The 20335-nt window shown below is 35.9% G+C and overlaps 1 protein-coding gene across 2 annotated transcripts; it reads left to right on the top strand.

Annotated features, from left to right (window-relative positions):
• Positions 1–24: 24 nt before the first annotated feature.
• LOC109095407 (WW domain binding protein 1-like) lies at positions 25–18322 on the top strand. Of its 2 annotated transcripts, none has more exons than XM_019109115.2 (4): positions 25–445; positions 9724–9823; positions 10314–10475; positions 15848–18322. In XM_019109115.2, the coding sequence occupies exons 1-4, from the start codon at positions 386–388 to the stop codon at positions 16531–16533; spliced, it is 1008 nt and encodes a 335-aa protein (XP_018964660.2). In that variant the 5' UTR covers positions 25–385; the 3' UTR covers positions 16534–18322. The 2 variants fall into 2 exon arrangements, with proteins under 2 accessions (XP_018964660.2, XP_018964659.2); XM_019109114.2 differs by having other exon boundaries at positions 27–445; positions 9721–9823.
• Positions 18323–20335: the final 2013 nt, after the last annotated feature.

The following is a 20335-nucleotide window of genomic DNA, read 5'->3' on the forward strand; positions in this document are numbered from 1 at the left end:
CTCAGTGAGTGAATCTTTTTCGTAAACAGCCGAGTCGAGTCACTGAGATCATGCAAACCCCCAGTACGTTCCCTCCGTGGGCGGATTTAAGCACAGTTTGTCCCATCATCACGTTGCGCACGCCATGTATGTGACTGACTGCGCCACACCCAGCTGTGCCCGGACTGCAGGTCGCAGGACTCGCTTGTGTATACTCGGGGCAGCCAGTGGCACGGAGCTCATGCTGCTGCTCCACTGCTGTGCCTCCCCTCATGTCCCAGTAACAGCAGAAGGCGGGCGGTGCGTGAGCGAGAGCCTTTCACGCTTTCCTACGATTATCTACAACACTTGCGCTGTGACCAAAGTCAACACTGAGACATTGTAATGTCCTATCAGCCTGTTTAAAATGGGCTTGTTTTTATATATCGCTGGATCTGCCAACCCCACGGAGGACAGTGTCTATGAGGTGAGAAAAGTCTTATATTTCTCTTTCAGCTTGATTAAATGTCTTGAGCCCGTTGTTTGTGTCAAACTTGGGCTGTGAACGCGCTCTACCACTTGTTGACTATCCGATTGAACAGTATGCACCTTTTATCCACAGTTTGTAGCGCATGTTAACAGTCTATGGTTCTTAAAAGCGTTCAACCAACGTTTTGTTTCTTTTGAAATCTGATACATCTGTTTGTTACAAGTCTTGCGTGCGTCAGGTCGCGGAAGTGTAGGGCTGTGTCTCAAATCGTAGTTGGCTGCTTACTTAACAGCATTTTTAGTCTAAACATGACGGCCAAAATGCTGTCTAGGTAGACACTTCCCTAGGTTTTGAGACACGGCCTAAGAGTAAGTCTGGGCCAGGTTCAGTAAACAAAAGTCTACAGCAGTGATACACAAATCTGGCTCGCGAGATCCACTTTCACCAGAGTTTAGCGCCAACCCTTATCAAACAAACCTACCTGTGATTTTCTTGTGACCCTGAAGACATTGATTAGCAAACTCAGGTGTGTTTGATTAGGGTTAGAGCTAAACTCTTAAGGAAAGTGGATCTCGCGAGCAAGATCTGAGGATGGTCTACAGTGTTGCACTGGTTAACAAACCAACTGTCGCAGATTTCGAGATTAAATAGGCTAATTTTAAACTAGAATACACTATCACCAGTTGTGTTGTGAATATAAATAAATCAGTATGAGCACATAATAACAATATAAGTTCAACAGATATATATATATATATATATATATATATATATATATATATATATATAGATATATAGATCTATCTATCTATCTATCTATCTATCTATCTATCTAATATATATAAAAAAACATTTTTTAGGGATATTTTTTAATCAGAGTTAGCAGTCTTTTTTTCTGTTACAGCAAACTGAAATTTGAGTCATACTCAGTTTTGTTCAAATATATGAAATAATATATTTTGATAGTAGCAAGGTGTCCAGAGCTTTTCTTTTCTAGTACAAAAAGTTATTGAAATATTTTTTTCTGCATGTTTTGTTATGTACTGCATTTCACATTTTATAGAGAATATTATTAGAATATAGCTTTTTACAATTTATTAGTAGAATATTATTATATAGAATATTAGTACAGTATAGCTTGAATAGTTACATAAACAAATATGACTGCTCTGTGTATAGAGTTACTGGTGTTTTTTTGCATCTACTGGTCCTGAGATCAAATTGCAACATTATTATTTTTATTGGATGTAATTGAAGTTCAAGAAGAAACAATGCTAGGATGCTTTTAGTAAACGTTGATATTGTGGGTTTGAAGTTCTTGTTGGTAGAGGTTGCTGAGGTCAGTGATCCTTTTCGTCTTTCAAGTTTTGTCAAGTTGTTTTTCATCGTTTGTCTTTTTACACGGGTATCACTTTAGAGTTTGGTTTAACTGTCAGTCCTGGGATTTTGTCAGTGCATACAGTTAATGCAAAGTCGAGAAAAAGTGATTGACTGGCAAGTGTCTGTGTGGGAGAGAAAAAAAAATTTAGTGAAAGATGCTTTTATTCCCACTAGCTGGTTTATAAAATGGTAGAACAAAATTGGCTTTCACAAGAAGTGGTGGGTACATTTTTTACTAGGACTTGTCAGACTCAGCATATAGAATTGCTGCGGTTATACTATTCGGTTCCTTGAAACCTAATGGGCTATTGACGTTTAATCATATTGCAGTGTGGTAGTATAAAAACATGGCACAAAACCAGTAAATCGCTCACAAGATGTTGACAGTACTGAAGCAGGTTAACTACAAACTGTAGTTCTATCAGACGACTGCATAATCTGATGATTCAGAGAAGAACATTCTCTTTGAAACTACAAATCGCCATAAATTATCACCGATTTACTGTAGTAACACTAACTGCACCATGGTATTGTAGCAGAAATGTGGGATATTCATATTGAATTTTATTAAATCATTACCACAGACTTGTATTAAATATATTAGAGGAGTAATGGGATTTAATTACAGGATTTTTGTGGTTAAGCAATAGTGTTTGTGCATTTATACTAAATGTATTAATATATTTACACCTGCATCCTAACTCAAGCTGCTACTACTGTCAAATGTGCATTTCTAAGAGAGAGCGAGAGAGGTAAAAAGTAATATTGTTAATATTGCAGCCTGCACTGCAAACTGCTGAAGATACCAAAGTCAGGCAACACAAACCCGTTTCATGATTTCAAACAATATCACTCATTAGAACATGCAGATACTAAGAAATTCATTTTTCTATTAAGATATTTATTTTAAGGAAAAAATGACTGGAAAAGTGTACAGAATTCAAAAACGTGAAGTGTTTGTCATGTTCTGACCATAAAGAATTGTTTAGTTTGTTGGGGTTTTCCCTTGTGCCTCGCTTTCTTTCACTTTTAAATAGCTTGTAAATGCCTGTGCGCATTTTACTTTCACTTTTCACAAATAGTAAAGTTTTAAAAAAGTAAAATATTGCCAAAAAGGTGCTTTTGCATATCGTTTCGAAAGTAAATCTTCTGCCATCATCTTGTCTGTCTCAGGTCTTGTAGATTAGCTCGACTCACTCTCCTCACGAGGTGAATGAAATCTCACTCCTGCTGCTGCTCATCTATGATTCGACACGCTGCATTGAGCAGCTGCGTTCAGTTTTTAATTGTAGTGTCTGTTCTCCAACTGAACTAAATTACTTTTATTACTATAAAAAAATAAAACAAAGACTGTGGGGCTGTGCCGCGGCAGGCAAGTGACGTAACTGGTGTTGCGGGTTAACACCGGTAACACCGTCAACACTGACTATCGCAGCAAGCCTACTTTAAACTCAAAAGGAATAAAGATTTTAAATTTATCTTGATAATTATTGATATCGACTCATAATGAACATTTTTATCATGATCATTTTTTGGCCATATCGCCCAGCCCTAGTAGCTAGTTAAAGAGAACTCTGCTGAGTGTATTGTGTAATACCGTATGCTCTGTGGTCAGTTCCTCCCTCCAAATAAGAATTAAAACCTCATGTTTACCCAAAAGACTCTTGAGTTTTAGCTGACTCAGTGTTAGCATTCATCTCTTGAGTTATTAATAGCCTATTTTTGACATTGCTGAAGAGAATGAAAGCTAGGATTAATATTACACACCAGTGGCCAAGTCAATAAACTGCTTTAAGTGGCCGTACAGGATTATCATATAATAGCCTACCAGATCATGTGCTGTCGCTGATACTCCACTTCTCACTAAGGCTGTGCAAAACAATGTTGGCTAGTCAAGTATCGTTATTAGACTGGCCAACATTATCTGCTGCTTTCAGCAGCTTCTTATTATAACCTGTTAAACTTCAATTACTTTTCTAATATAATGTTTTCTGGCACCGAAACAGGATATGGACTGAGTCTCCAGAGCGGCAAAGAATAACTTCAATCCTCCATGGTCTACATACATCTCTCACATACTCGCATGTTTTTGGACACTTAAAAAAAAAATCACTCATAAAAACCAAGTGCCATTTATTTGTAAGAAGACACATTTTTCAGGGAAAACAATGAAAAAAAAAAAACAGAAAAAAAAAAAAACAAGTTCTACCAAGTAGATGTACTTTCTGGATGACAAACTATGTGTTCATGTAGTTATTGTCAAAATAAAGGTATTGGCATTGATGGTTCCATAAAGAACATTTTAACATCAGTGGTGGACCCTTTCTATTGGACAAAAGGGTCTTTAGTGGAAAAAGTTTCTTCAGATTATCAATTCACATGCACCAAGTAAAAAAAAAAAAAAAAAAAGGTTATTTAAAAAAAATTATTTACTGAAAGTTTTGAGAACCCAAAATGGTTCTTCTGTGGCATCAGTGAGAAAACACACTTTTGGAAACTTTGTTTTTAAGAGTGTGTGTGTGGTTACTCTGCTAGGACACTTGTGAACTTGAGACTTCATACATTTACTTAAAATGACCTTGACACCATTTGGTTGAGATTAATTGCAAAAATGGGTCAGAAAAGCAGAATTCGTTCTGAGAAAAAGTCTTGCGTCATTTGTTTGCAGTTTCCACATGGCTTGATATTTAGCATTCAGTGGAATGTGATTCATTATGTGTGGCTTAAATGTCCAAATACTTTTTTTTTGGTTTTTTTTGGGGTCATTGTGTGTTTAATAATAACCAGAAACGGTATGTCCAGTTTCATATTGCAGAATCAGCATTGGTTAATTGCAGATATTTGTGGTTCGTGATAAATGAGACTCGCAAAGTGCTGTGAGAGTCCTTGAAAAGAATGTTTTCAAGGAAAAGGCACAGGGTCATGGGGCTACACTAGACCTGCTCAGCAGAATGGAGACATTTCTGAAATTCTGTTTGGACTTGAATTTATGGTGGACAGCTTGGTAATAGCTGTAATGTGTAAACTGTGTGGTAAAACTGGCAGCTGTGGATATGTGTGTGTGTGTGTGAGTGTGTATGTATGTATGTATATATGTATGTATGTGTGTATATATATATATATATATGTAATGTATATGTGTGTGTAATAATATATTTTCTTTCAGTTATCAGGTTTTACTAGGGACGTGCTTGCCTTGCATTATGATCATTGATTTTACGTTAAACTTAAAGGGTTAGTTCACCCAAAAATGAAAATTAGCCTGAACATCTTCCACATACCACAGTCAGTGGAAGTGAGAAAAAAGTGTTATTACGTTTGAAATATGGATATTTAAAATGCATGGATTCGCTACAGGAGGCCTTTATTCACCCCCCTGGAGCTGTGTGAGGGACGTTTTATTATGGATGAGCGTACTTAATTTCACGTCTTCTTGAACTGTTGACAACCAAGTACCGCTTACCCCCATTGAAAGGCTTGGAGGGGCCAGGACAATTTTTGTTATATAACTCCGATTGAATTCATCTGAAAGAAGAAAGTCATAGACACATACACCTTCAGTCATGGCGAAAAGTTTTGGCAGTGACAAATTTTGTGTTTTGCAAAGTTTGCTGCTTCAGTATTTGTTGATTATTTTTCCATGTTTCTATGGTATACTGGAAATCAATGATAAGCATATCATAATTTTTAAAGGCTTTTATTGACAAAACATATAATGAGTCAATATTTACAGTGTTGACCCTTGTTCTTCATAACTTCTGCAATTCACTCTGGCATGCTGGATATTAGCTTCTGGGCCAAATCCTGACTGATGGCGATCCATTCTTGCCTTGTTAGTTCTCAAAGTTGATCACAATTTGTGGGCTTCTGCTTGTCCACCCACCTTTTCAGGATTGACCACAGGTTCTCTGTCTGGAGAGTTGAAGGGGGAGTTGCCCGGCGCGGAGAGTTGCCTTGCCACAGATCCAAAATTTCAATGTAATGATCTTAAAGCCACTCTTTTATCACTCTTTGCTTGTGACATGGTGCTCCATCATGCATGCTGGAAAATGCACGGATCATCACCAAACTGCTCATGGATCGTTGGAAGAAGTTGCTCTTGCAGGACGTTTTGATACCATTCTTTATTCTTGGCAGTGATTTTGGGCAGAATTATGAGAGAGACCCACTCCTTTGGTAGAAAAGCAACCCCACACATGGATGGTCTCAGGATGTTTCACTGTTGGCACGTCACAGGACTCATGCTAGCATTCACCTTTTCTTCTCCAAACAATCGATTTTCCAGATGTTCCAAACAGTTGTAAGGGAGCTTCATCAGAGAAAATAACTTTGCACCAGTCTTCTGCTGTCCAATCCTTGTACTTCCTGCTGAATTTCAGTCTGTCCTTGACGTTCTTCTTGGAGAGAAGTGGCTTCTTTGCTGCCCTTCTAGACACCAGGCTGTAGTCTTGTCCTTTCTGTGCATTCAGATGCTCTCACAGCAACCTGCTGCCATTCCTGAGTAAGCTCTTCACTGCTGGAGACATGATTTCAGCAGACTCCTCAGGAGGAGATGGTCCTGGTGCTTGCTGGACACTCTGGGATGTCCTGAAGACTTCTTCACTGCAGTCGAACCTCTCTCCTTGAAGTGCTTGATGATCCAGTAAATGGTTCTTTCAGGTGCAATATTCTTTTTAGCAATTTCCTTGCATCTGAGGCCATTTTGATGCAAATCGATGATGGCTGCCACGTGTTTCTTTCGAGGGTAACCATTGCTAACAAGAACACAATGATTGGAAACGCTTCTTCCCTTCTTTTAGCAATCAGTCTGCTCTTACAATATAATTAGACCAGTACTCACTCACTCTTTCACATGTGCTGCTGATATGATTAGTCAATTAATGTTAGCTGGTCATTTTGTGTCAGTTTTTTTTTTTTTTTTTTTTTTGGACCAATGAAGATTTTAGCAATTATTTAAATTGCATCTGATCACTCTACACAATAATCTAGAAACAATGTGAATGAACACCACAACAGCTTAAGCTGCAAATTTTACGAAACACAAAATTTATGTCACTGCCAAAACTTTTGGCCATGACTGTAGGATGCTTTGATGGTGAGTAAAACACAGGATCGTTTTCATTTTTGGGTGAACTAACCCTTTAAGTGTTCCCTTAATCAACTTTAATAAACATGTCAATATTGGCTAAAACCAGCTAAATCAATAGGCAGTGCGGGACCAGAAAGTAGAAACTCAATAACCTATTATAGACATAAATCCTCAAATAAATGTTAGTCAAGCAAATATTGCACAAGGTATTGTTGTTTGTTACCACAGCAACAGCTTTGTCTGTCCAGGTTTCAACACACATTTTGTGTATGAACGGTACCTTTCACAAAGTTGGCAATATCGCATGAAAAGCTTGAAGTATATCGGCAACTAAACATTATTTAATGGTATTCTGTTTGTTAGGATATTGACATACAAGTAGTATAAGCATGTTTAATTGTTATACCAACTTTTGTTTTATATATATATATATATATATATATATATATATATATATATATATAGTATATATATATATATATCTATATATATATATCATTTTTATTTAAGTTTTAGTTTAGTTATTTTAGTATGTCAAGTTAAACTTAATGAAATTGAGAAATGTTGCCTTGGAGACTAGGCTAAATAAAATAAAAAAAAAAAAAAATAAAAAAAAAAAAAATTATTAAACTAATTTAATTATCAAATATAGCAAAAGAAATAAAAAAATATAATTTTTTTTTTTTTTTTTTAGTTCATCCTTATTTTTTATTATAGCAGCCCATTACATTTATTTATTTTTTTTACATTTATAGGCAGACTAAACGGCAAAGAAGTGAAGGAAATTTGGGATGTTATAAGATCTCACAAACTAGGACAGAACAAAACCGTGTATGGGCGACGTTCTTATACCTCTTCATTTTATTTTGAGCTGTCTCCTCCCATATTGAGGAAGCATCTCATTATAATGCAGGCCTTCTTACACTGCTCTGCTGCCTGTAATTTTCCATAGACCAGTCCCTGGCCCTTGAGTGTGTGTGTGTGTGTGTGTGTGTGTGTGTGTGTGTGTGTGTGTGTGTGTGTGTGTGCCCCTGTTCTTCTCCTATATCATGACTGTTGCGCTGAACGCACTTTCACAAGGCTGAAGGACTGTGGAGTATCATGTCTATTCTACACCTGAAGACAAGAATGGTAGATAACTGGATCACCTAACTGTCTTATTTAATCATGAACTGATTCATCAAATGAAACTAACATGCCTTTTTGAAGGTTTCTGCTTGTTTTGTTTTGATCTACCTGTAGTAATCTTGGTATGCTTAATGTGTAACTATATTCTCTAAAAAAAAAAAAAAAACCTAATTAAAAAGTTAAATAAATTGTTAGATTTCGCTGTTCACAACATTGACAGTGTGACACTTTCAAATAATGAGATGTTCAGACAGCTTTTTTTCTGTTATGTTTGAATTTGACATGAAACAAGTCAGTTTTTGGATTTTGGAGCTTTGTTCAGTGACATTGTGCTTTTCCCCCAGTTCTGTATGGGTTATTTCAGGTTGTAAACATCATGAGGTGCAAAGATATTTGGAAAATAGTATGTTTTAATCTTGAATAATGTTTAAAACCCTTTTTTGAAAAGAATGATTAAGATGTTTACATATTTAAGCTGTAGGGAAAATGTTTTTTAAATTAATACTCCATGACATTTTTCGAGAATGGTATAAAACGGTTTTGATACAACAAACTAGGTTTAATTTCCAGACTTTTTTTTGTTTTTGTCATTGAGCAACTTTTCAGGTGTAATATATGATTCAGGGTTTTCCTGACAAATGTGTTGCTTTATTTAACACAGATGATTAACCTATTTACTGTAAAACACAAATCGCAGCCAAATATGGCTTTGTGTTTGTGTGGGAATAGTTTATCACTGGATTATACTGCTTAAAATGAGCTAAACTGATTCATTATTTTATTTGTAAACAGTTGCATGTACTTTGGTGGTAAAATAGTACAGTGATAAGATGTAAATACAGTGGAATTGAGTGTTTATATACCATGGTACATATACCTTATGCCTATGGTTATTATTAAGCAACTATGTAAGTTGTTTCAGTCCAAAAAACACATAATGTTGCTATACACCATACCATTTATCCAAAGATTTTCTATTTTTAAGCGTTTCAGAATTCTCCTCTACTTAGTTTAAGGGATAGTTCACCCAAAAACAGAAATTTGCTGACAATTTGCTTTCCCTCAGACCATCCAAGATGTAGATGAGTTTGTTTCTTCATGGGAACAGATTTTGAGAAATTTAGCATTACATCACTTGCTCACCAATGGATCCTCTGCAGAGAGAAAGCAATATTATGGCTAGAGGACTCGTATTTTAGCTGGAAACTAAGTTAAAAACCTCTCTGTAATGGATTTATTTCTTACACAAACACAGTTTTCACTTCTTTTCATGTTAATTGATGGACTGAACCCCCCCCCCCCCCCCCACCACCCCCCCCCCCCCCCCCCCCCCCCCCCCCCCCCCCCCCCCCCCACCCACTTCTTTTCATGTTAATTGATGGACTGAAGTCGCGTGGATTATTGTAATCTTTTTATCAGCTGTTTGGACTTTCATTCTGCCGGCACCCATTCACTGCAGAGGATCCATTGGTTTCTTTAAATTTCTTTAAATCTGTTCACATGAAGAAATGAACTCATCTACATCTTGGATGGCCTGAGGGTGAGTACATTTTCAGCAAATATTCATTTTAGTGTAAACTGTTGCTTTAAGATTTGCCGTTCTAGAGATAATTGTTGAATCCAAAAGACATTTATCTTGTATCCTGCTTTTATTTTATTTGTTTGTTTTCCCCAGCAGGTACTTCACTGTCAGGGTGTGAATAATAAAAGCTACGTGTGTGAGACAGGACACTGTTGTGGAGCGTCCCAGTGCTGTAGCCACTACTATGAACTCTGGTGTAAGTGTACATTGTGTTTAATATCAGGTTCACGATGTTTGGAAGGAATTCATAAAGGCTCAGTTACATTTACCTTAGAATCATGGTAAAAGAGGCACTGTGTGATACAGGAATGATGATGAAATGAAATGTCCAAAACATGATTGATTTCTTCAATATCAGGTTAATTTCCTGATTGTTCTGATTGCCATTGAGATGACTTTATTTTGCCTGTGTGGAATTTTGCTGTGCAGGAATAAATGAGACCAAGCCTCAAGAGGCTCAGAAGAACTAAACAGAATATATGCTGAAATGAGGAGAAAAGATTAAGATGCTTGACCTTCTGCAAACTCTGGAGTAAAAATGATGAATCTCACAAATCCGTATTTGTGCATTAGCTGTGGTTTTAGTCTAAGAGGAATTAGTCAGGTTTTAAGTAGCTGTATGGTGTACAAAGACATATTTTAAATACTTGTGCAGGATTTTTTCCATGTGGTTTATTTTTCTTCAGGGTTCTGGCTGGTGTGGGCCATCATCTTCATCATGAGCTGCTGTTGTGTCGGTCATCATCGTCGCACCAAACACAGACTGCAGCAACAACAACGACAGCACGAGATCAACCTCATTGCCTACAGAGAGGTTCACAACTACACCTCACTGCCCTTCTACTTCAGTAATGTCATCCTTCTTATTTCAAGTTTTTTTTATTTCTTCTTTTAGCAGAAACCCTGGAAAAGAAGGGAATTTATAACCTAGTGTAATAATAATAAAATAAAACTGACTTGAAAAGTAATTTCAAAATAGTTAGGAAAGTCATCAGTATGCTTTTTTTTGTTTGTTTTTTTAAATATTTATACTACGTAGAAGAAATATTTCATTTGCTAGATATTTATATATATATATATAATGGTTTGTAAAAATTGGGTTTGTCAGTAAAAACAGTTAAACTAATTACTGTTGCCTCCATAGTGAGAGCATGTGTGAAACAGTCTTATTAAACATTCAGTTTGAGTTTTTTCATGCCATGGGATGGCAAGGTTTGATCAAAGTCCTTATTGAAGGCATGTCACTTCACATGTTGAGCATCTTGAAAATGCCCCAGCTAGTTATTCTCTGTGCCTGTTTAGGCAGTTGGCATGCAAATACAGATGCTGTCTTCTTCAATTTTTCAATGTTTGCTTTATTTGCAATGTTCACGATTATATTACAGTAGCATGCTAAACCAGCAACAAAGTTAGTTAATATAAAGTTAATTTACAATAATCTTATAGTCAGTAATCTTATTTTTTTATAGCATTAAGCAGTCTGAAATCACTTTAAGAACAAACCTTAAGGACTGTGTGGACAACTAATGTCATAATTAATATTATCGGTAATATCAATATTCCTGTTCTCAGTGAAAACTCTTGTCATTCATGAACGGTCATGAAGTGGCTGTGATCAAAACAAAGGCAAACAACACACTAAATTAAAATTGTATATACACTTCTGTTCAAAAGTTTGCGATTAGTAAGGTTTTTTAGTAATGTTCTGAAATAAGTCTCTTCTGCTCACCATTGCTGCATTTATTTGGTCATAGTACAGGAAAAACATTGTGATAAAAAAATAAATAAAAATAAAAACTGTTGTTTTAACTTTGTAAGAAAAAGAAAGTTTCTATGTAATTTATTCCTGTGATGCAAAGCTTAATTTTCAGCAGCCATTACATGTCATACGATCCTTCAGAAATCATTCTAATTTTCTGATTTGCTGCTCAAGATACATTTATTATTCTTTTATATATATTTATTTATTTATTTATTTTTCACAACAGAAGTGTAGATCAGAAAACAAAACATGGATAAATGGAATTACAAAATTTTTGTACAATGTCTGTATTTTTTTTTTTGTTTTGTTTAGTATTGTAAATTTCCAGATGTGAGGCATCCTACAATTCTCTGAGAACCATTGCAGCTTAGACAAATGCATCTAGCAAATGAATAAATATAGACACATTTCAGTGAGTAAGAGTACACTGTACTGTAATTCAGTTCAATTCAAGTTTATTTGTATAATGCTTTTCATGATACAAATCGTTGCAAAGCAGCTGTATAATATATGTTTCAACAATATATTTAGTAGTAGCTTATCAGTGGTGACTGTCAGTTAATGTACATATGGCAGAAATGTACGGACAAATCAATTAAAGACATAATCAAACAGACTGTGAACACTATTAACAGCAATTATTATGTTGAAACTTATAGCTAAATTTGGTAGTTCTGTATATTTTATTCAGGGTTGGCATCATCTGAGGTCCTCTGAGGGGTTGGCATCATCTCTTCTCAGGTGTTCTGGATCCAGACGGAAGCTTGTCTAAATCCTAGTTAGTGGCAAAAACAGAGAACCAAATAGAGACATAATTAGCGTAATAATTAGCTGTTCCAAACAAGCAAAACTGATTTGTTAACCCAAGCTAAAGAATAATAATGCACATTTGATCAGAGCCAAAGAGATGTGTTTTTAATCTAGATTTAAATAGATAGAGTGTGTCTGAACCCCTAACAATGTCAGGAAGGCTGTTTTCGAGTTGAAAAAGCTCTACCTCCTTTAGTGGACTTTGCTATCCTAGGTACTACCAAATGTCCAGAGTTTTGCGATCATAGGGAGCGTGATGGATTATAGTGTGGTAGAAGACTAGTTAGGTATGCAGGAGCTAAACCAATTTAGGTAAGTAATTAGGCCTTGTAGGTTAGTAATAATATTTTGTAACTGATCTGGAACTTAATAGGTAACCAGTGCCAGAGACTGTAAAATTGGGGTAATATGATCATATTTTCTTGACCTGGTAATGACTCTAGCTGCTGCATTTTGGACTACCTGTAGCTTGTTTATTGAAGATGTGGGACAACGACTTAGCAGTGCATTATAATAGTCAAGTCTAGAGGTCTTGAATGCATGAACTAGCTTTTCTGCATCAGAAACCGGTAACATGTTTCGTAGCTTGGCAATGTTTCTAAGATGGAAGAATGCTGTTTTTGTAACATGGGAAATATGATTTTCAAATGACAAGTTGCTGTCTAATATAACACCCAGATTTTTGACTGTAGAGTAAGTAACAGGTTATCCGTCTAGTTGCAAATTGTAATCCAAGAGATTCTGTGTACTGTTTTTTGGTCCAATAAGTAATATCTCTGTCTTATCCAAATTTAATAGGAGAAAATTATTGTTAATCCAGTCTTTTACATTTTTAACACACTCTGTTATCTTGGATAATTTAGAAGTTTTATCTGGACTTTTTGAGATATATAGTTGAGTATCATCAACATAACAGTGGAAACTAATCCCATAATTTCTAATAATATTACCATGGGGAAACATGTATATTGAAAATAGCAGAGGACCTAGGACAGATCCTTGTGGCAATCCATACTTTACTGGTGATAAATGAGATGACTCCCCATTTAAATAAACAAAATGGTAGCGATCGGACAGGTAGGATCTAAACCTTCTTAAAGCCTGCCCTTGAATACCTGTATAGTTTTGTAATCTACCTATGAGTATGTCGTGATCTATGGTGTCGAACGCAGCACTAATATCAAGTGAAACTAACAATGAGATGCAGCCTTGTTCTGATGTAAGAAGCAAGTCATTTGTAATTTTAACAAGTGCAGTTTCTGTGCTATGGTGGGACCTGAAACCTGACTGAAAATCTTCATAGAGATCTTTTTTTTTTTTTTTTTTTGCAGGAAGGAGCACAGTTGAGCAGACACATTTTTTTTCTAAAAATTTTTGACATAAAGGGAAGATTTGAAATGGGTCTGTAATTTGCCAGTTCACTAGGATCTAGTTGTGGTTTCTTAATAAGAGGCTTAATAACCGCCAGCTTGAATGGTTTTGGGACGTGACCTAAAGATAGCGACGAGTTAATAATATCGAGAAGTGGTTCTTCTGCTACAGGTAACAACACTTTCAGCAATTTAGTGGGTACAGGATCTAATAAACATGTTGTTGGTTTAGATGCAGTAATAAGTTTATTTAGCTCTTCCTGTCCTATAGTTGTAAAGCACTGGAGTTTATCTTTGGGTACGATGAATGAAGCTGAAGTATTAGATGCTGTAGAATCTACATTTGTTATTGTATTTCTGATGTTATCTATTTTATCAGTGAAGAAATTCCTAAAGTCATTACTATTAAACTGTGAGGGAATATTTAGATTGGGTAGTGTCTGGTTATTCATTAATCTAGCCACTGTGCTAAATAAAAACCTTGGATTGTTTTGGTTATTTTCTATGAGTTTGTGGATATGCTCAGCCCTGGCAGCTTTTAGAGCCTGTCTATAGTTGTACAGCCATAGTTGTAATCTGTACATGCTGTACAGCCATAGTTCTAATCTAATCCAGATAGGTTAAAACTAAAGACCCGCAGGTCATGCTGAGAGCATGTCACATTATGATAGCTACATCAGTTATGATCACTACATGAGTTATTTTCCTTATCATATTATTGCTTTTTATTATTTAATCTTGAGATAGTGTCATAAAAATGCTTGCTTACAATAGTTTTCAGTACCTGAAACTGAAGTGTACACCATTCTAAACCTAGCTGAAGATGCATTACCTAAAGAGATGTAGAGCTTCACTCATTACAGCGGCTGTTAAATAACTGCATTTTCTTGGTTTCATGTTGTTGTTTTTATATATTTTTATTTTGGGTGGTTCTAAGAATGGTTGACCACCTGATCAGAGACCATTGTAGATTTGTACTGATCTGTGACCACTAGTCCACAGTGAATCTCAGTGAGATCATAAGCCATGTGATGTAAGAGTGGATTTTGGTCTGGTGGTTTTCACTGTTGCAGTATCACTCCAAAACCCTGTAACTAAGTAACTATGTGGGTTTATAATGTTATTATGAATATAGCATACCTTCAGAATGAAACAAACTGCAGTGACCCACATTTTTCAAATATTTCAAATAAATCCTTATTAAATTATATTGATCAGTCTTCAGCCAGATACTTTAATCAAATCATGTTAATTACATGTTTTAAAAATACAAGAGTTATACAGTTTGTATTTCATAATTATTGGTACAGTCACCCGACCTCACAGCCATGATGAAATGTCCATGCACTTTTCATCATTTAGATTAACATTTATCCAAAATCGGAGAGAACAGATATGTTTAATGTAACAAATGTCCTGGTCAAAACTGAACATTCTGTGATGGGGTGCTATATATTATCTTGTTAAAGTGATATTTCACTTTTTAATGGAAATCTCAACGGTCAAAAACAGTTGAAAACTCTTCAAAATATTGTGTTCTGCATAAGGAAGAAAGCGGTGAAGCACATTTCTGCCACATGAGAAAAATGACATCAGTCGAAATTGACATCAAATGTTGAAATTATGAAATGCCAAGTCAAAACTGACATAAAAAAGTTAAAACTATGACATGCTAAGTAATTATGTGAAAATTATGGTATAAAAGTTAAAATTATGATATAAAAACTATAATTGTGGCATAGAAATTCAAAAGTATGTTTGTCAAAACTCACACTGTCATGATTGACATACTAAGTCATTATAAGAAGTCAAGATTATAATAAAAAAGGTATGATAAAACGTTATAAATTTCAAATTATAACAAAAATTAGCAAAACAAATCAAAACTGATATACGATGATAATTATGAGATGGTTGAAATTAAAAGACATAATTGACAGACTCAATGTAATAATGATTTTATCTCATAATTATGACTTAGTGTGAGGGGGAAAAGTCCAAATTGAAAGTCATAATTGACAGATAGAAGTGTTTTATGTCATAATTTTGACTTTTTATCTCATAAATGTCATAATTTATGCCATTATGATTTACCAAAGCATATTTATTATTATTCTTTTGGCAGAAATGGGCTTCCATAAGAAAGTTATACTCGTTTGGAACAATATGAGAGTATCCCTTTAAAATAGGGAAAACCAAAAAACAAAGTCAAAATTTTGAATGCGTCAAATTCTCCCAGCTATTCTCAACATTTTCTCTCCGTTTCTTTCTCTTTCAGGATTTCTACCCAACAATCTCCTCCCAGACTATGAGGAGGTGGTGCATCGGCCCGCTACGCCCCCTCCTCCATATAGTGCCTTAAACGCCGGCCCTCCGACCACTGACCAGCAGGATGTGCAATGTGTACCCAGAGAGACCACTCCATTGCCCCCTGAATCTGACATGCTCTGTTCCAGACCCGACATAGAGGACATCCATACCTCTAATGGGTACCACCAGAAAGAAGACCACAAGGGCGAGATCGAGTTAGAGAGGGGCAGATCCGCACAGAGCACTCTGCCATTAGAGCAGCCTCCCAGCATGGACAAACAGAACGAGTGCAGGACGGAGCCGTTCAGAAATGTGGCAGTGCCTGACCAGAAAGAGAGGATTCTGGGAAGGCACCGCAGATTTACAGGGGACTCTGGGATTGAAGTGTGTCTTTGTGGGCAAGGCTTGGAGAGCCCTGAGCCCAAAGAATTCGAGGGGCTTTTGAGTGAGGAGGACCAAGTGGACTCAGAAGATTTCTGTGAGGAATGTGGCCTTCATTCCTACAGAGAGGAAAGTCAGGGACTCATGTCCCCAGAAAACAGAGTGGAGTGTGGAGCATCTCCTGTGCCTCAGTCTCAACCTCTTCCTGTCTGCCTCTATTTGCATACTATTAATGAACAAGACAGTCCACAACATAGTAACACAGAATCATAAAGCTAAATGCATGACATTACTGGAAAAAAAAAAGTGATATAGCGAAAGAAAAAGTGAGAGGAAACAATTGGATGCTCTCTGCATTGTTGTTTTATGTACAGAGCATGTTTTATGTGGTTAAAAAGCCCAAAAGTGCACAAGGATGGGCTCTACTTGCTCCACTAGACAATACATGTGGTGCTGTAATTGTGTGCTCAAGTACTCCTGGGAGATTCGTATTTACAAGTTGGCATCGTAATTATGACATCAGATGCATTCAAATCACTGTGGATGGAGAAAGATGGCAATGTACTTCTACTAAATAAATAAATAAATAATCCACAAAATAATGAATAAAGAATGCACACAAGGTGTGTTTTTGCATTTTTAAAGTGCCCCTATTATGCCATTTTTACGGTTCCTAATATTGTTTTGGGAGTCTCCTACAATAGGATTACATGCATGCAAGGTCAAAAACCCCATTCGTTTTCTCAAAATATGCATTTAATATCACCTCATTTTTTTTAGCGATTCTCAAATGATTCGTTCGAAGCAGTTCAAAGATTCAGTATCTCTAAACCCCTCCTTTCCGTGAGCCTGCTCTGCTCTGATTGGTCAGAGGGCCCAGTCTGTTGTGATTGGTCTACGGTGTACAGCGCGTGTTGGAAACGATACGCCTATTCCAATAGTTCTGTATTTTGAATGCTCTATAGAAAATATAAGCATCTGTAATTTATCATACACTGTTTGTGATGCAGTGGAGCAGCTGGTCCAAATAAACAGGATACTGATCCATCTTTCAACAGTTTTGTGAATCCCGCATTGAACTCCCCAAGAAACAGAGAAGCAGTCATCAATAGAATTACGTGTTTATGGGCAGGGACAAGTTGTTCACGGCCGACGAACGTAGAACACTGGCGCGCATTATGCAAATATACTGCATTTCGTTGCCTTGTACCTTATATGTGCAATGACAAAGTTTAATCTAATCTAATCTAAAATGTGCAGAAGTGGGATGTGCATAAGTGGGATTCAAATTACTAACGACTCGTTTCAGCTGTACAGAGTCTATTCTTTATTTTGGGAGACAATAACTTTATTTATCATGCACTTTCCGCTTTACAACTTTGCAGATTGTTTACATTCACATAAAGCTGCATAACACACTGCATGAAAGGCAATATTGGAAATGGCATAATAGGGTCACTTTAATATTTTTATTTCATTTATTTCAAGGGGCTGTAAATTGAATCATATTCTATTGTAATTATACAATACTTTTGTACATGCAACATAGCTAGTTTTATTGTTAAAAAAAAGGAAGACAAACTTCAACTAATTTACTGTCAATATGCATATAACTCCAATATCCTTAGTTTGCTACTTTGTCATTACAATTTTGTGGTGGCAATGTGCGTTCAACTTGTAAATACGATCTTTCCGACATGACGTACCACAAGACATCCACATTTACTTTGCAAAATGTTGTGGTTGAAGTCATTTCAATTGCAATCCATGTGAACATGAGATTTCGCTTGTGTTCAAGTTGGTAATATGAATTTGTTGCATTCACCAACAGAAAGCTGCTTGGTTTGAAATTGACCTCTGTGTGAGCAGTGCTTCATGCATCGCTACACTATTGTGTATGGCCCTTTTTTACCTTTGAAATCTCGCTGAAATTTTATAATGTGAACAGACTTTAACTGTGCAGTCTTCGGACTGAGATTCTAAATATGTAAACACTGGTGTGCTGAACTCCCAGTGTCTCAGGACAGTCAGAGAGCAATCTAAAAACTGACTGAACACCAAAGAAAGAAAAAAAAAGACCATGTGCTTTAAATTTCCATGTCGACTTTCCCTAATGTAATGGGACAAATCTTACCACTTTGTATTCGGTTTTTGTTTTGCACAATCACATTCTTCTGAATGAATCATATTCATGATAATTCAAAGTATATACATATAATCTTAATTAATATTTTGTCTGTTTGTATTGTCTTTTTTTTTTGGCCCTGTATGCTTTGATGAATTATTCATGATTTATGTGTATTTGGTATTCAGAACAAGTTTGATTCATAAATCTGCGTTTTTATAGCCAAAGTAGGCTATATAGATTATGGCATGGGTCAGATGTTGGAATTAGGCTTGGAGCTTATAAGTGCTGCTTTATTACTACTAACCATCAGATTTGGTTGCATGCATATTCCTTTGAACCTGTAGGGATAAAAGCCTTGCCAAAGGGAGGTGTCTTTAGTTCATAAACATTGCTTAAAGTCAGTTATTCTAGGTGTTTAGCCATTGATATAGGCTGTCAAGTAAACAGAAACATTTTGATGTTTTTAAAATAATATGCACAATTATATGTGTAAAGCATATATTGTTGATCTTGATGTTAGATGACACATATGGGTACAGATTTGATTAAGCTGTATGATAATAATGTGATTTGTTTTTTTTTTGTTTTTTTTTCACGTGCCTTTCATATCATTTTTGCACTGTTGCAACCACTCTAAATACAGTTTCACATGCCAGTTGTCCAGTATCATCTTGAACATTAGCCTCATAGAATATATAGTTTTATACAAAAGCTTTTCTTCATGAGAGCTCAAAAGCTGTGCGTCTGATTTTCAGGTCATGCTTTTCAAAGTGCCTTGATTTTTGTTTCATATTGCAAACTAATGAGCCATGCATATGTACTTAATAAAATGGTTTATTTTTGTATTTCTGCACCAAAGTAGCTTCAGTTCCTCCATGACCACTGAAGCACTATTTCAAAGCTCTCCATGTTAACAAATGAATTTATTTCACTGCCCTAACGAATGTTATTAGTAAAGAGATTTGCTGCTCTTACTGATGTCTCCCTGTGATGACAATCTTTTATTATTATTATAGCTAGCTCGGAGAGCTATGAATCAATCTCTTTCTCTGATATATTAAAAAGCTGCTGATTTTCAAAATCTTGAATACTCTGATTCATCTCGCACATCTTACATAAGACTTAAAATGTGATGTCATATTGTGCAGCCTGCAGCTGTTTTGTCTAACAATGCAATAATATATGTAATGATACGAGTTGTGGCGCAGTTCATATTTTCATATTTCATAGTTCATGTGTTATGCAAAAAAAAAGCTAATTGTGACACTGTCCATTAAACTCTAATCAAAACAACATGTATAAGAGTTTTCATTTGTTCCTTGTTTTTTTAAATGAATAGCGGCAGGGATTCTGATTCATTCCAGTGACTCAAATCTTTGAATCAGCTCGCTAATGAGATCCATTCAGTGGCCATTTGAATAGTGCAGGAACGGCCAATGAACGGATCTTTTTAGTGAACTGGTTTAAAGATTCCAGTGCCTTATGCTATTGAGTCAATAAATAAATAACCACCAAACAACAACAACAACAAAAAAACGGTTAAGAGGGAGTTAAATCTAACCATCTCTTATTATATAAACAATAAAACATTTGACAGCATGTTTATTTATTTATTTTTAAATCACTATTTGTACACTTTTATAATCACCCTCAGTCCGTCATAGCAGGTTTTTTTTTTTTAATACACGAAGGAGATGTCCTAATTTAGTTTGTTCACAAACAAGATGTGTTGTTTAGTCAGAGTTGTTTCGACTATCGGTCAGATTCGAAACACCGATTCATTTAGTGAAGGGCACATTTGTTCAGAAGGTCCAACTATAAAGAAATGTTTCAAAACTCTCACTCGAATGCTGCTTGCTCGTGGCATTTGAAATGAAACATGAATGAAACACAACTTATGCTTAGTGCCATCATCTTGCCTTCGAACTAGGGTTGGAACGGTTCAAC

The sequence above is a fragment of the Cyprinus carpio genome, chromosome A1, assembly GCF_018340385.1.
Source record: "Cyprinus carpio isolate SPL01 chromosome A1, ASM1834038v1, whole genome shotgun sequence".
In the NCBI taxonomy this organism is placed as follows: Eukaryota; Metazoa; Chordata; class Actinopteri; order Cypriniformes; family Cyprinidae; genus Cyprinus; species Cyprinus carpio.